The sequence below is a fragment of the Kryptolebias marmoratus genome, linkage group LG21 (genome assembly GCF_001649575.2).
Source record: "Kryptolebias marmoratus isolate JLee-2015 linkage group LG21, ASM164957v2, whole genome shotgun sequence".
In the NCBI taxonomy this organism is placed as follows: domain Eukaryota; kingdom Metazoa; phylum Chordata; class Actinopteri; order Cyprinodontiformes; family Rivulidae; genus Kryptolebias; species Kryptolebias marmoratus.
In genome coordinates this window covers 23,577,196-23,592,693 of record NC_051450.1, presented here as the reverse complement: position 1 = coordinate 23,592,693, position 15,498 = coordinate 23,577,196, and the positions used below count along the sequence as shown (strand labels likewise).

The window sequence follows — 15,498 nt, the reverse complement described above, 5'->3', positions numbered from 1 at the left end:
CCTGTGATTACCTGCATCTTACCTGTTATTACTTGCATTCTACCTGCATCCTACCTGTGATTACCCGCATCCTATCTGTGACTACCTGCATCTTACCTGTGATTACCTGCATCCTACCTGTTATTACTTGCATTCTACCCGCATCCAACCTGTGATTACCTGCATCCTACCTGTGATTACCTGCATCCTACCTGTGATTACCTGCATCCTACCTGTGATTACCTGCATCCTACCTGTGATTACCTGCATCCCACCTGTGATTCCCCGCATCCTACCTGTGATTACCTGCATCCATCCTGTGATTACCTGCATCCTACCATGTGTCACCTGTTATTACCTGGGAGCAGAGCTTGTCGAGGAAGCGGATGCCAAGGATCTGGCCTGATGACATCATCAGGTTAACGTCCTTCTTCTTGATGGAGATCTTCGCCGTGTACATGTAGTTCAGCACCTCCTCGAAGATGTCTGAGCGGATGAAGTCTATCTCGATCACAGACGAGTTGTCCACCTGAGGACACAGGTGCAGGTGAGAGCTGCGGGACCTGAATGCATCGGTACACCTGTGTGCAGAGCGTGTTTGGGTTCAGTACCTCGTGTTTCTTGAACAGCTTTTTAAAGTAGTTAGAGCACGCAGCGAGCACGCAGCGGTGAGCGCGGAACTTGACGTCTTCGACCACCACGGCGATGTCACAGTGTTCGCCCTCCAGCCGCTGCTCGTTCAGGAGCTTCAGAAAGATGCTCTTATGCTCATCGTCCACGTACTTTACCGTCTCCGCCATCTGAAACAGGTAACACAGCAGGTGTTCATTAAAGGTCAGAACCACGTCGCAGTCTGAGGGTTTGACTAGAAGGAATTATAAAAATGAATGTGATTTAACGATGGAGCAGAAATTCAAACCTGAGCCAATAAAAAAGTCTTATTAATTATTTCCTATAAAGCTCGTTGAAACACTGATAACCTGCAGTCAGTGTGGTTATTTCTGCAGGGTCATTAGAAACTACAGCAAGGCAAACATCTACCGCAGGGCAGAGAACACACCAAACGTGAACACTAACAAACTGAAACTGGGAGAATCTGAAGTTATTTAAAAGTTTAATTCTTCCGCCTGTCTCCTCAGATTCAGGCACCTGACTGTGAACACGCTGCGTTCAGGTACTGTTGGAAATCTAAACGTCATTCCTCAGATTCAGGGCTGTTCTGTGTGACTCTGATATTTTTAGCCGATTCATGGTGATGACATCAGAAACTTAAATTGCACTGATTGGTCATCTCTCATTTAAGGTGACATGTCCTCCCACATTTAAGGTGACATGTCCTCCCACATTTAAGGTGACATGTCCTCCCACAGGTAAACCTGTCCCTCCTTTTCAGAAGGAAACTCCTCCCGTGTCGCTTATCATCACTTCTACCCGGGTCACCACTCAGCTGATGGACAAGAAGCAGACTAAAGAAAGTGTGGTTGCAGAAGCAAAGTAGCCAAGTATAAATTATAAGTATTAATTATAATACATAATAAGTAAAAAACAATTCTACACACTTTGCCTTTATGCATATTTATATACTCACACAGACGCAAACAAACATTTTAAAAACAATGTGTCTCAGATCAGCTTCATTTGATTTGTTTACTTTTAAAGAAACAGTAAAGATGTGAGCATTAAAAAACATCTAAAACAACTAAAAACTGCAGCCCGCTGAACAGAACCTTTATAAAACTGGGTCCAGATGGGCGGTGGTTCCGTTCACTCTGCCGAGACTGGATCAGAGAATTCGGCTCGGTTCTGTTTGTGTGAATCATTATTTATTAGAGTGTGGTTCGTTCTGCGCATGTGCAGAGGTTCTGTATTGATTATGGATCTGGTTCCGCCCTCGCGCGCTTCTTCTCTTGTTCATTTAACTGACGCGGACACGCGCAGCGGGGTGCGTGCACGCCTGATGGTCCAGGAGCAGAGCAGCAGCTCACTGATCATCAGAATCACCAGCCGGGTTGGACCTGCTTCAGAACCTGGACCCGTCCCGGTGACGAACACCGAGATTTAAACCGGACCGAGGCAGCCAGCAGAACTGAGGCTAACGTTCAGATTCAGGAACCATCCAAACCGGACCGGTTCCGGACGGAACCAGACGGCAGTCTCTCGGTGTAACGGAACCTTCGGAAGGTGACCCAGAGGCGGGGGTTCTGGTTAGCTTCCATAAGCTAACAGCGGCTAACATATGACGAGCCCAACAAGAACCACAGTCTCGAACCGAGCTCGCCGCGGGCCAGAACGGACTCAGTTCTGGTCTGCGGTTCATGTTGGGTCCGGTTCTGACTCGGTTCTGGCCTGTGTTAGCTAGTTGGACCTAACACCAGTCGGTCAGACCTTCCATCTGGTGTTAAATGGCGGACGGTGTGGCCTGCTGACACAAAATGGCGTTTTCCTCCTAACTTTCCGTGTCGCGCGCTCCCCGATTCCCGCCCGGACTGGACCGGGCTCCGCGGTCCCCGGGACCGACACCAGGCACGCGAGTAGCGGCGCCGCGGCCTCGAGCGGCTCGAGAGCGCGCAGCCATCCCGGTCACGGCGCGCGGGGCCGAGGAGCGTGCTCTTACCGTGCTACGGGTCCTCCCGGGTGTGTCCGCGCGCCGGGAGCTGCTCTGCGCGCTGGTTCCGGTCCTGCCGGTTCCGGTTCTGGTATGTTGTTGTTATTTATGATGATGTTGTTGCTGAGGACGAGCACAGGAAGGCCGCGCTTTGCGCCTGCACGCACACACTGCGGCAGCGCGCCAAACATCCTCCACCGAGCCTTCTCTGACGCATGCGCACTTCTGCAGAGACGTTTCAAACCAGGGTTTCGGAGGGTTCTGTAGAACATGAGTCCGGTTCCAGTTCCAGAAATTGGTTTACTGGGTTCCTTCTGAGGTTCAGGTGGCCCGGTTCGGCTAAAGATGTTTAGAGGTCCGGGAGACCCTGAACGCAACACGAACCACAGCTGGGATGAATCTGTGCAGGGGTCCACGTGAGTAGATCCGAGTTCTGAAGAGCCAATAAAATCTGTCCAATTAAACAGCTTCTGTCATCTGTTTTATTTAATTTCTAGCACAATAATAAAGATTAACAAATCAATCGGATACAAATAAACCCTGAAGGTTTCCTGCAAAGCACAGAGAAAAACGATCCCAGCAGGAATCTCCCACAATGCTTTGCACCAAAGGAACCCGCGGAACAGATGAACAGGTTTAATCAACCAGAGAAAAAAAATCCTAATGATTGGGTCAGAAGGTTCTCATCTAAAAAAGTTAAATATTTTATTCATTTAAGTTTAGCTGTTTGAGCAGAACTAACCTCTGAGTGACGAACGATCAATCAGAACCAGAACATTCAGTTTGGACTTCTTTCTGTAAAGAAGAAACTTCAGTCATGTTGATCTGCTGCATTAAAAACAACAGAAATGATCTGAACCAGGTCCAAATTAATCCATCCCGACTGGATCCAGGTCCAGGTGTGTTCATCCCGACTGGGTCCAGGTCCAGGTGTGTCCATCCCGACTGGGTCCAGGTGTGTTAATCCCGACTGGGTCCAGGTCCAGGTGTGTTCATCCCGACTGGATCCAGGTCCAGGTGTGTTCATCCCGACTGGATCCAGGTCCAGGTGTGTTCATCCTGACTCGATGTGTCTCTGCAGTGGACTGAGACGGTGTAGCTATAGGTTGACCCTCTGACGGGGTGTGTGTAGCTCGGTCGGTGGCCAAGCAAGGTTATCCCAGAATTCTTCATCTTCTCTTCGTGTTTAATGCTGATCCACAGGGGGGAGAGCCTGTCTGTAATAATCCAAAGGTGAGAGGCAGGTACACCTGGATAAATTACCAGTCCAGCACAAGACCTACACACTCAGGTTTAGAGGATCTGATTATGTTTCATTCATGTAACTGAAACACTATTTCTACCATAGGAACTGGATTATTGCTTCTGAAAGGAGCATTTTTTTAAACCTTCAGAATGACTGCTGGTTCTTGAGATCCGTCTGTTCAACTCTGTTCTAAAGCATCTTTATGTGTTGGGTTCATTGTGAGGATCCTGACTGTACATTAACCTGTAGTCTTGCTGTAGCCTTGTTAGTAGCTTGCAGCTTTAATTTAATATATCCACACTATTGTGCTTTGGTTTTAAAATGAAATGAAAAGACTGAAGTATAAACTGTCACTCTATATTTCCTTGTCTTGAGAAAATGGACAGTAGATCGCACACAAACATTCTTTAATGTCAGTTTTTGTTGGAGATAATAGGGTTCTGGTTTATACAGACACTCATTTGAAAGAAGAAATTAAAATATAATCATTTCATCAAAAATAAAAGACATTAGGGCTGAGAAAATCTGAGTTCTAAAACTAATCCTGAAAAGTGACATCATTTGGAACCACCAAAACATTTTCAGAAAAATGAAAAATAGATCATTTCTTAAAATTCCCAGCCTCCTTGTTGTCATCTTAACAACAAGAAGTCCACATTCTGCATCATCAAAACTACACTACCCATAATCCCCTGCATGACAGAAGTCAGGAAACACCCTCCTCCTGGCCAAAATCTAATCAATTATCAAATATTTGTAACTGATCGCAACTACTGTAGATACATGAGGATCCTCTATGAGAACTGAACAGACATGTCACAAGAAAGGGGTGGAGCCACAACTGGATCCAGCAGCCAATCAGAGCAGCTCGTACTGCCGCAAGTGCATGCGCTGGATGATGTCACGACAGTCATTGAAGACTCGGCGGATGTTCTCAGTGTCCACAGCGCAGGTGAAGTGAGGATAACAGTAATGTTTGCCGTCACCGCTGGCCGTACTGATCCTCTGAAAGAAATAATATGTTGGTTTCAACAGTTTCCACGACAGATTCACCACGTTTACGATAACATTAGTTACTTTCAACAGTTAGTTTTATCCAAAAGTTTACAACAGTGCAGCTGGACTTTATTCTGTAGCTGAAAATGTTTTGACTACCATCTGGGAGGCTTTCTCATTTCAAACCTGGAGAGTGTGGAGCTGCAGGCTGAAATGTTCTTCATGTAAACTAGACACACAAGCAGATAAGGTCCTTCCCTCCTAACGGAGGGTCATAAGGGTCCCTGCATGAAGGTGTTGATTAGAGTGAAACTAACTGGGTATCAGTCTAAAGGCTCTGTCATACCCCATAAGAAGTCAAGAAGCTGGTTCGCTGTCACGTGGTTACAAGACGTTTGTTTTTCTCACACACCTTTCAAAGCCCATGAGATCCTCGGATCAGAACTTCCAGGAAGCTCCTCCCTCCTCCTACAGCATTAAAACGGGTTTCTTCTCAACTCCCCTGTCCTGGTACAGCTGTTTGCTTCTCTAACCCCGACCAGACGTGTTTATTAAACAGACTGAGACATTACACATTGTTTGGATTTACAAATCTGACAGCGCACATTAATGAGTGAACGACGGGAACGTGTCCCTACGCTGCCCGGCCGAGGCGCACTTCCTCCCGGCCGCCTGTGTCTCCGTGGTCTCCTCCGTGCTCAGTAACTGTGATATATCCTTCCACAAGTTCTTTGTCAACTTTAGAAGTTTTGCTGGAACACTTGTAAAGATGGCTGTATTTTCTACCAGCCTCCAGCTGCTTCTCAGCAGAGCAGTAGAAGCTAAATGATTCCATTAAAACTCACCGGCTTTTCTGCATAAACATGTATAAACCTCCAATGGAGCATTAAGCCTGATCCCCAGTCAGTTTCACTCTAATTAACACCTTCATTCATGTGACCAGAGGGGCCCATTTGTGAGTCAGACTAACAAAGACCCTAATGAGCCTCTATTGTGAGGAGAGTGAGTTAATCTGCAAGTGAATCCAGTTTACAGAACAACTTCACACTCTGCTTTTTGAATTGAAGAAGTTCCTTGGATGATAAGCCAAATCTCTTCAGCTACAGAATAGAAGTCCAGATGTTTTTGGTTTTGAAACATCTGGTTTTAACACATCAGCTTCAACATGTTAAGTTTACCATGTAAGTGTTAACATTTTACATGTAGCTCTCTACAACTCATCAGTCGTGTATTTTTTTAACTTTTTTTTTTTACCAGAAATTCATCTCTGATGAAGAACTTGGCCATGGTCACTTTGGGATCTTCATCAGCATCTGGAACAGCTGGAAACACAAACTTGGACTTTATAAAACGTTCTGTTCATTGTCCATGTTGTTGATGCTCATGCGTAATTCTTTTTACCATCAACAGGAACCTGGTAGTTTTTATACTCTGGAAAATAATCTTCCAGTTTAGATTTTCCTGCCAGAATCTTATCAGCCAGCACATCCTGTTTGTTCAGGAACAAAATCACAGAGATGGTCTTCAGAAACCTGCAGTCAATCACAGAGCAGCAAGTTATCTCCAGCTAACCACAAAGGGGAGTGACAGAAGAGGGGAATTTGTTGTCGTACCTGTTGGTCCAGATAGATCTAAAGAGGTCGAGTGACTCTCGCAGCCGATTGGTGGAGTTGTCTTCTCTGATCACCATGTTGTAGCTGCTGCTGGCAGCCACAAAGATGATGGCCGTCACGTCTGAAGGAAAGGAAAAACGGATCACAGATCTGTTGTAGTTTTGACAAACTTATCTTTGTTTTCTTACCATTAAAACACTGGATCCACTTTCTGCGTTCATCCCTCTGACCACCTACATCAAACATACTGAAACACAGAATATCTGCCGTCACTGATCTCTGAAGAAAACTTTATTATGGTCTACTTTGTTCCAGAGTCCCATTAAAAGACAGGCTGGCCCAAACATTCAGATCTGAGGACCAGAATTATTTAAAACATTCTTAAACTCACTGGAAGTTGACTTTGTCCACCTGAAACCGGGTTTCAAAAATCCCTGAGGTCAAAACTCGGCAGCGCAACAAATCCTGCAGAAAGAAGAGGAAGTTTAAACTGGAGTCATCCTGGATGCTGCAGCCTGATTGGTTGGAGCATTACCTGGTCAGTAGGTGTGTAGTCAGTCCTCCTGACAGCGTCCAACCTGTCCAAGAAGCTGGAACAAAGAAAAAGGAAGTGCTCAGTTGTTTGTCCTGCTGATGCAGGTTGATGTTCGGTGGTGGGAAGTTTATGGCTGCTGTCTCTAATTTGGCCACTAGATGGCAGCAACGGCTACATATTGAATCTTTAAAGAAAATTAATGCTAACATTTCACAGTTCATCTGATAGAAAAAAAAAGATTTACTGTGGGGTAAATTAAACATTTGATTAAACTTAAGCTTATTCAAAAAGTAGAGCTGCTGCCTCCCAGCAAGAAGGTTGCAGGATCTGCTCTTGACCTGGGGTCTTTCTGGATGGAGTTTCCTTGTTCTCCCTGAGCTCACCTGGATTTACTCCAGGTACTCCGGTTTCCTCCCACAGACCAAAAACATGCAGGTTAGGATCATTAGTAACTCTAAAATTGTCCCTAGGTGTGAGTGAGAGGGTGAATGGTTGTGTCCCTGCGATGAACTGGAGACCTGTCCAGGTGTCCCCTGCTTCTCACAGTGACTGCTGGAGACAGGCACCAGATCCCCATGACCCGGAAAGGAAAGGCAGGTAAAGAAAATGGATGGATGGATAATTCAAAAAGACATCTCAGTTAAACACTTGTCACATCCCAGCTCTGGTGGGAGGAGCTAACACGTGTGTGTGTGTGTGTCTTACTACTGAGCGCAGTCGATCAGCTGATATTCGTTGGAGCGCTCAAAACAAGCCTTTACACCTTCGTCCTCCCACAGTTTCTGAACATGGTCAAAAAAGTCCTGAGAGACAAACAGAGCCATGAGCGCCCCCTTTAGGATGCAGGAAGTCTTTTCACATTTGCAACCATCAAAACTGTTTTTAGGATTGGATGTTTCAGACAATAAAAAATGTTTGATGAGTTCTCATAAAGCAACATGTCTGCAGTGACATGTCTTCTTCTCAGGTGACTGCATCTGATTGGACAGTGGTGACAGCACCGTGATGCGTGTGTTCTGTCGACCAATCAGCTGCAGAGTCAGAGACAGCAGAAGAAGAGTAAAGACGTTTGTTTTGTGTCTTTGTGGTCCTCAGAGACTGGGTTGTTTGGATAATGAGGCCTCAAGTGACTCTCAGGTGTGTGTGTGTCTCAGGTGAACTCGTTACATCATGTCATTAACATCATTACAACAAACAAGCAGGTCTCCAGACGCCGCTTTAAAGGAGCAGTTCACCTTTTCTCAGCTCACCTGTTCGTGACAGCAGGTGCTTGTGTGTGTGTGTGTGTGTTTTTTCCTGGGTCTATTCTGTTGCTTTAAGAAACATTTAATGGTATTTAAGCACTGAAAGCTTCATGGATAAATTTACAATTAAACACAGAAACACAACAACACAATCTGCAGAAAATAATGTTCAAGTTGTTCATCAACATTCAGTTTTTTTTTGTAAAACAAAAAAATATTTTGATCAGTAATTGTGCAAAAAGTTTGGACCCCAGCGAAGAAGATATCAGTGATCTGATCAACACTCAAAGATCCCCATTTGGAAACTCACACCTGAGTGACATCACTAATCACATACCTCACCTGTATGGAAATGTGAGTTCCTTACCTCCGTGTATTCAAAGTCCAACAGCGGTGCAATGCTCTTGATGTATTCCACTCTGAAGTGGTTACCAGGGTTACCCAAAGGAATGGGTGGGGTCAGCACGGTCATGGCTGAAACAATGGTCTGAAACACACACACACACACATTGGCTGCTTAGGATGCTAGTCATCTGCTGTTATGCTGCATTCAGTGCCAACAGGGAATTCTTGGTTTCTAATTAAAAGTAGTGATGTGGTAAACTCAGGTGAGACCCCCTGTCCAAGTGAAGTCCTGCTCCTCCTGGTGTATGCTAGGAAAACATCAGGTGTGACACCAAGAGCAAAATCTAGTTAGTGTCATTTTTGTTGCAGCTGCTTGATCGTGGAACAAAAATGTTTCAGACCAATCACAGGGCTTCAATGACCTCATGCTACTGTCAGTCATGTGACTCACCACAATGGCATCTTTCACATTCTTCCTGATGTCCTGTACCTTCTGCTGCTTCTCTCTGAAAACACAAAGTTCCAAATTAATCTGAGCTTCATCAGATCTAAGCAGCATTGTTCCTGTGAAGATTTTAGAAGAACAGTTTGAAATTCAAGATTGAAACATCTGGACCTGTCCCGACCCGTTACCGGTCGGGCTTCAGACCGCCGATTACCGCTGTCCCGACCCGTTACCGGTCGGGCTTCAGACCGCCGATTACCGCTGTCCTGACCCGTTACTGGTCGGGCTTCAGACCGCTGATTACCGCTGTCCGACTCGACAAATGTTGGTTTGGACCTGCTACATGTCCCAAAGTCAGATTCCTCAGAGTTTGAAATAATGACGATATAAATGTGCGTCAGATCCGCAGCGTTTAATCCTTCAGAGAGTTTTTATGTTTTGAGGCGGGACACTGAGTTGGGGGCGTGGCCAACAGCTGCTAAATTGCATAATAGTGACGTAGCCCTAAAACAGCTCATTCTGAAATGAGCTCCAAACAGGCAGGACTGATCAGGTGAAATCTGAATATCTGAGAATGATTTTGTGTATTAAATGTAATGAAGATGTTTTGAAGAGCCCACAGACCCATCCGGACTGGTTCAAGGAAGCAGAACAGGTCCCCTTTAAATGACAAGAACATTTCATGTCTCCATGAGATCAAGACTGAAAAGAAAAGAAACTCACTCATTGTTAAAACCACCGTCAACATGAAGAATCTTCATCTGCTTCACAATTGTGCTTTTACCCGATTCCCCTGCACCTACAAATGGACAAGAGGACAGGGGGACAAAAGAACCGAACAGAAAGATGAGACAAGGGACAAGTGGAAAGGAAGGACAAAGTAACACAGGGACAGAATGACAAAGGGACTAGAGGACAGAAAAGGAGAAGTACAGAAAGACATAGGGTCAGAAAGAAGGACAGACAACAGACAGAAGATTGAGGGATAGAAAGACCTTGGACAAAAGGACAGAGAAACGGGACAGAAAAATGGAGGGACAGGAGCACAGTAGACAATAAACAAATAGTCTAGAGAGTTTCAGCCCTGCAGTAAGGCATGATGCTGCCTCCACCATGCTTCACTGTGGAGCGTCTCAGCATGATGCTGCCTCCACCATGCTTCACTGTGGAGAGTCTCAGCATGATGCTGCCTCCACCATGTTTCACTGTGGAGTGTCTCAGCATGATGCTGCCTCCACCATGCTTCACTGTGGAGCGTCTCAGCATGATGCTGCCTCCACCATGCTTCACTGTGGAGAGTCTCAGCATGATGCTGCCTCCACCATGTTTCACTGTGGAGTGTCTCAGCATGATGCTGCCTCCACCATGCTTCACTGTGGAGAGTCTCAGCATGATGTTGTCTCCACCATGCTTCACTGTAGTGATGGTTTCTCTGCAGGATGACGGGTGTTAGGTTTTGAACCATACATGGTGTTGTCCTTGATTATCTAAAGGTTCACTTTTGGTCTTAATTGACAACAGCAACTTCTTTTATTTGATAGTTTTAAGTAATTTGTAGAAATATTCCTTTAAAAAGGGATGTAAGGCCACAAAACAGAAATAATCCCAAAGAGGGATATACTTTGGCAACTCACTGTAGACAGACAGATTGACAGACAGGTGTCTCACCCAGCAGTAAGAGTCTGTGTGTAGCTTTATAAGCCTGTCGTTCCTTCTGTAGCTGTTTCTCGATCTTCTTGTTTGCTTCTCGTTTTGCTTTTTCATCCAGTCGTTCTTCGTCTGTTTTCCCTCCCAGACAGCCCATCTCAACTGGAACCACTGAAACCAGTAAGCAAACCAGCAGAGAACAATGAGAAACCTGTGAAGAAAAATCTGGAACCAGTAAATCAAATATAATTTGCTCCCACAGCAAATCAACAAACTCACTGAAAGAACATTTCTACTGATTCCAGCAACATTTAGAAAGCAAGAAAAAAACATTTAAACTATAAATCAACCTTAAAAAATACCTAGAGCCCTCAGAATAGCCATTTAAAACTAAACGTTAAAACCTTTTTAAACCCTTTTGTTTCTATAAAATGAATGCAAATCAAACACCAGGGACTTGAAACAAAACTGAAGGAGCTGAAGCTTTAAATCGTTTCAGAAACCAACTGAACTATATGAAACCTGGTCAAGTCTTGGTTCACTGACCTGTTTATGATCACTGACCCGTCACGTCTCCACAGGTCCTGATCAGATGGCCTTTTTGCTGTCCATTAAGGTCCGCAGAGACAAATCCTGGAACTAGAGACTGCTCCTGACTCCCAGTCCAGATCCAGGTCCAGGTCTGGTTCAAGTGACAGAACAAAAGGTTCCTACGGGTTTTTAGACGTCTACCATTGTTGAACAGTGAAACACCCAAGCAGCTCTGGCTCCCACTTGTCCCCCCTCCCCCATGTCTCTGATGGCTCCTCATTAGTTGTCTTCCTCGGTTTTCTTCAGGGGATTTTGTGTTTTTCCTTCAACTGCCTGATGGCACAAACACAAACCAGTTTCCTCCTGGTTTCAGTTGAACTGACCCAGGACCAGCAAACCAGCAGACTAGGAGACATTTCCAATATTTAGTTTTTTAAAGTCTGTTAATTACAGTTGTTTTGTTTTTTTTCTGAGGAAACCAAACATATCCAAGGATATCAGCACAACCAGCTCCTCCCAGCTGTCAGCACGGTGGTGGAGGGCTGATGGTTTGGGCTGATTCTGGAGTCAGATGTGAGGCCGTCTGTTCAACAAACAGGACAATGATCCCAAACACAGCAGAACAGTCCAGAACCAGAACCAGAACCCCAGAGAGCTGAGCAGAAACCAATGACCTGAGAGTGGGCCACAACTCCTCCACAACCAGGAACCCACTGAGAGTTCTGCTGCTGGAGGAGGTTCTGGACCAGGGGACAGAAACAGTTTTGGTTTAATAGATAATGACTTTGTACTTGAGGTGAATATTTTTGGAAATTGTTAAAGATCAGTTAATTTTTTGTTGTATCCTGATATGTGAACACTAGAACTGAAAGAAGGTGGACTTTGTTCTCTCCAGGATCGTAAATACCCACCCAGACCTGGTCCGAGTGATCCTGCTGGCAACACATCATTAATGACCTTGATGAAATCCTAGTTTAACTTTCTTGTTAATTAGCTCTGAGAGTTTACACCAAAACAGTTTTTCTCCCACTTAGGGTGTTTAAACTTTTCCACTTGTTTGCTCTGACCCATTATTGGTGACCTGTACTGATCCGGATGCTGGAGATAGGCACCAGCTCCCTGAGACCTGGAAAGAAGAAGCAGGTAAGGTTTACGGATGGATGGATGGATGGACTCAGCTTTTTTTGTCTCCATCTGGTGGCCTGATTTCATCATTGCATCTTATTACACCATCACCATGGCAACGTGCTGATGCTACAGTCAGTAGATTCACTGACTTTATTTTATTTTTATTGAGCTCAGTTTCCTAGAGCGGTCTGCCACAGCTGGCCCCGCCTCCTTTTATGTCACCAATCAAGGAGGTAACTCCGCCCACACAATCAGCCCACAGAAACTCTAAAAACAAGTCTTTAACATTTGAAATCAGACAAATGGGACACTGGAGTATTCTATAAAAAGCACTGAAAAAATGACAACAGCAAAAAAAAAGTCATTATTTTTATGTTTTTATTTCATTTCACCTTTAGGAGGTTCCAACCCAGGATGACCATGGACCAAAGTCTTCAACCTGAAGTTAGAAAACAACAACTGAATATTAAGGTCTAAACAGATTCTGATGGTCTGAACACATCTGAACCAGATCTAAACCAGACTAAAGTCAGATCCTAATGAGATAGTGGCTGTATGAAATGATTCTGGCAGCAGAAACAGATGTACACCAAACCAGACTGACTTCTGCAGATGGTCCTCACAGAATGAGCCGAGCTGCTGATTCATAGACTGAAAGAACTTCTGCAAAACAAACAGGGTCGCAGTTAGACCGGGATAAGATCTCAGATCCAAACCTGGTTTCAAAACTCATACAAGTACACGAGAAACAGGAACACATATCCATGTTCCACTTTCACTTCAAGCTTGGGTCCTGAGAGCTTGAGGGTTCTGTTCAGTATCTTAGCTGTTCCTAGAACTGTGCTCTTCTGGACAGAGATCTCTGAGGTCGTTCCTGGGATCTGTTGGAGCCACTCTTCCAGTTTGTGGGTCGGATGACAACTGGTACCACTGAGGCGTTGACTCTGTTTCTGTTGACTCAGCCTTTGGTGTTTCTCCAGCTTCTTCCTGATGTTACGGTCTCTTTGGACTGAACAGAACCCTCAAGCTCCCAGGCCTCTAGTAGAGGACCTGAGCTTGGAGTAAAAGTGGACCCGCCCATGTAGAACAAACAGAGAGAGATGGAAGATATATATATACACACACACACACACACACATACATAGTATTACATGAAGATACTGTAGGTCTGGGTGAAAAATCAGGGTGAAATCTGAAATAAGGTTGAATAACATCCTGTGACAAAAATGTTTGAGTATGAGTGCAGTATCTCTGTAGTGTTTCTGTAGTACCAGTGTAGTATCTCTGTAGTGTTTCTGTAGTACCAGTGTAGTATCTGTAGTGTTTCTGTAGTACCAGTGTAGTATCTGTAGTGTTTCTGTAGTACCAGTGTAGCATCTCTGTAGTATTAGTGAGTCAGTACCAGGATCTGGGTGTTGATGGCGTTCAGGTTAGATGAGTTTTCTTCCAGCTGTTTCAGCTGATCACTGACACCGTTTTCAAACTGCTGCAGCAACAAGAACCTACAAAACACACAATCATCACACAGAATCTCCCTCCCATAAACAAAACATCACAAACATAAACATTTGTTTGTATTTTGAAAACAAATCTTGGACTAAAGCTGATAATTAAACAGATCCACTACAGAAGTGGGAGGTACCTGTGTTGATGGACAGGTAAGTGAAAGTGGGAGGTACCTGTGTTGATGGACAGGTAAGTGAAAGTGGGAGGTACCTGTGTGTATAGACGGGTAAGTGAAAGTGGGAGGTACCTGTGTTGATGGACAGGTAAGTGAAAGTGGGAGGTACCTGTGTTGATAGACAGGTAAGTGAAAGTGGGAGGTACCTGTGTTGATAGACAGGTAAGTGAAAGTGGGAGGTACCTGTGTGTATAGACGGGTAAGTGAAAGTGGGAGGTACCTGTGTTGATGGACAGGTAAGTGAAAGTGGGAGGTACCTGTGTTGATGGACAGCTGTCAGCAGTGAGGACACGTGCTGTTGACTCTTCTTTAAAGACAGAAGAACTTCAGCTTCAGCTTTCTGCCAACAGAACATTGAAAGGTGTTGATCAGTCAATGATTTCAACCAATAATGAACAAGCCTGATCAGCAGGTGTGGCTACAGACGGTGAAGTGTTGTTCCAGCTGTGCTCTACAGGACTGGAAGGCAGTTGTAATGTCAGAGGTCAGCTGGGACTCTGGCTCCGCCCACTGCTCAGACCCAGGCTGCTCTTGTTGGCCAACTGTCCACGGTCCATCTTTGAGGAGACCCTCCTCTACAGTTGGCCCCATCCCTTCAGGTGTATGATCTACAACCAGGTGAGCACCAGTAATTTAAGCAAACCTAAACTTTAAATAAACTACATTTTAAATGAGTACCAAATACTGTTGAGTAAGACTCCTCCTCCTCCTCTTTCTGAGGCTCCGCCTTCTTCTTGTGGGCCGACACACTCTCAGTCTGGTCTGACTGGTAACCTGCCCAACAGGTACCATCAGGTTAGTCTTTGTTTAAACTTTACATTGCATCTTTATTTTCTGCTCATCAGTGCAGCTCAGACCTAAATCTGTAGTTTTTCTCTTCCTCAGAACGTCCTGCAGAATCAGACAGAAAACAGGTGAAAATTGGGTGAAAGTTTTAATCAGATCAAATTCAAATCAAATCAAATTTATTTATAAAGCACATTTAAAAACAACTGTTGTTGACCAAAGTGCTGCACACATAAACATTCAATACAAACATACAAAAATACAATAACATTACAAGTCTCACAATGTATTAAAAGCCAGTGAATATAAATGTGTTTTAAGAAGAGATTTAAAAACACCAAGTGTTGAAGCCTGTCTAATATGAAGGGGCAGCTGATTTCAGTCTAGGAGCTACCACTGAAAACGCCCGATCACCTCTGTGGACCAGCCTGGGTCTTGGGACAACTAAGCACAAGTGGGCACTTGATCTAAGTGATCTAGAGGGCACATAAGGCTGCAGAAGATCAGACAAATATGCAGGTGCCTGCCCATTTAGGGACTTATAAGTCAACAATAAAACTTTAAAATCTATTCTAAAACGAACGGGGAGCCAGTGAAGGGAAGCAAGCACTGGGGAGATATGTTCACGCTTTTTTGTTCGCGTTAAGAGACGAGCTGCAGCGTTCTGAACCAGCTGTAGTCGTGAGAGGCCGGCCTGGCTGACACCAACATACAAAG

At 44.7% G+C, this 15,498-nt stretch overlaps 3 protein-coding genes and 1 long non-coding RNA gene across 11 annotated transcripts in view; all 4 read right to left on the bottom strand.

Moving 5' to 3' along the window:
* The window catches only part of LOC108251587 (zinc finger and BTB domain-containing protein 14), a 13,671-nt gene extending 10,739 nt beyond the window's left edge, over positions 1 to 2,932 (bottom strand). The window contains exons 1-3 of one of the 4 annotated variants that reach the window (XM_037973054.1): positions 2,594 to 2,932; positions 591 to 779; positions 338 to 508 (exon numbers count right to left, since the gene is read on the bottom strand). In XM_037973054.1, the coding sequence (XP_037828982.1) occupies positions 338 to 508; positions 591 to 779 (360 nt within the window). In that variant the 5' untranslated portion in view covers positions 2,594 to 2,932. Of the gene's footprint in view, positions 1 to 337; positions 509 to 590; positions 780 to 1,706; positions 2,123 to 2,364; positions 2,546 to 2,593 lie in introns of those variants that run through there. The other 3 variants (XM_037973055.1, XM_037973053.1, XM_037973056.1) reach the window with 3 other exon arrangements.
* Positions 11 to 299, bottom strand: LOC119616620. The gene is made up of 2 exons (XR_005232575.1): positions 171 to 299; positions 11 to 54 (listed from the first exon to the last, which is right to left on the bottom strand). It is a non-coding gene; the product is annotated as an uncharacterized LOC119616620 (long non-coding RNA).
* Positions 2,933 to 4,205: 1,273 nt separating the features above from the next.
* On the bottom strand, positions 4,206 to 11,428 carry LOC108251585 (guanine nucleotide-binding protein G(olf) subunit alpha). The gene is made up of 13 exons (XM_017441933.3): positions 11,202 to 11,428; positions 10,677 to 10,826; positions 9,732 to 9,807; positions 9,015 to 9,069; positions 8,586 to 8,705; positions 7,680 to 7,777; positions 6,975 to 7,029; positions 6,831 to 6,904; positions 6,628 to 6,686; positions 6,440 to 6,560; positions 6,228 to 6,358; positions 6,081 to 6,148; positions 4,206 to 4,835 (listed from the first exon to the last, which is right to left on the bottom strand). Exons 2-13 carry the CDS (start codon positions 10,810 to 10,812, stop codon positions 4,689 to 4,691), a joined length of 1,140 nt encoding a protein of 379 aa, XP_017297422.1. The 5' UTR covers positions 10,813 to 10,826; positions 11,202 to 11,428; the 3' UTR covers positions 4,206 to 4,688.
* Positions 11,429 to 12,672: 1,244 nt separating this feature from the next.
* The window catches only part of sycp2l (synaptonemal complex protein 2-like), a 12,946-nt gene continuing 10,120 nt past the window's right edge, over positions 12,673 to 15,498 (bottom strand). The window contains exons 17-23 of one of the 5 annotated variants that reach the window (XM_037973244.1): positions 14,853 to 14,886; positions 14,674 to 14,769; positions 14,422 to 14,603; positions 14,253 to 14,335; positions 13,717 to 13,816; positions 12,919 to 12,977; positions 12,673 to 12,753 (exon numbers count right to left, since the gene is read on the bottom strand). In XM_037973244.1, coding sequence (XP_037829172.1) covers positions 12,693 to 12,753; positions 12,919 to 12,977; positions 13,717 to 13,816; positions 14,253 to 14,335; positions 14,422 to 14,603; positions 14,674 to 14,769; positions 14,853 to 14,886 — 615 coding nt within the window. In that variant the 3' untranslated portion in view covers positions 12,673 to 12,692. Of the gene's footprint in view, positions 12,754 to 12,789; positions 12,978 to 13,716; positions 13,817 to 14,252; positions 14,336 to 14,421; positions 14,604 to 14,673; positions 14,770 to 14,852; positions 14,887 to 15,498 lie in introns of those variants that run through there. The other 4 variants (XM_037973242.1, XM_025003068.2, XM_037973243.1 and 1 more) reach the window with 4 other exon arrangements.

What these genes read in the sequence shown, in the direction of transcription:
- LOC108251585 (XM_017441933.3), bottom strand. Translation starts at nt 10,812, where the DNA reads ATGGGCTGTCTGGGAGGGAAAACAGACGAAGAACGACTGGATGAAAAA. An exon ending in ATGTGAAAGATGCCATTGTG is followed by an intron (nt 8,706 to 9,014) that starts GTGAGTCACATG and finishes TGTGTGTTTCAG; the next exon opens with ACCATTGTTTCAGCCATGAC. An exon ending in AGATCTATCTGGACCAACAG is followed by an intron (nt 6,359 to 6,439) that starts GTACGACAACAA and finishes GATTGACTGCAG; the next exon opens with GTTTCTGAAGACCATCTCTG.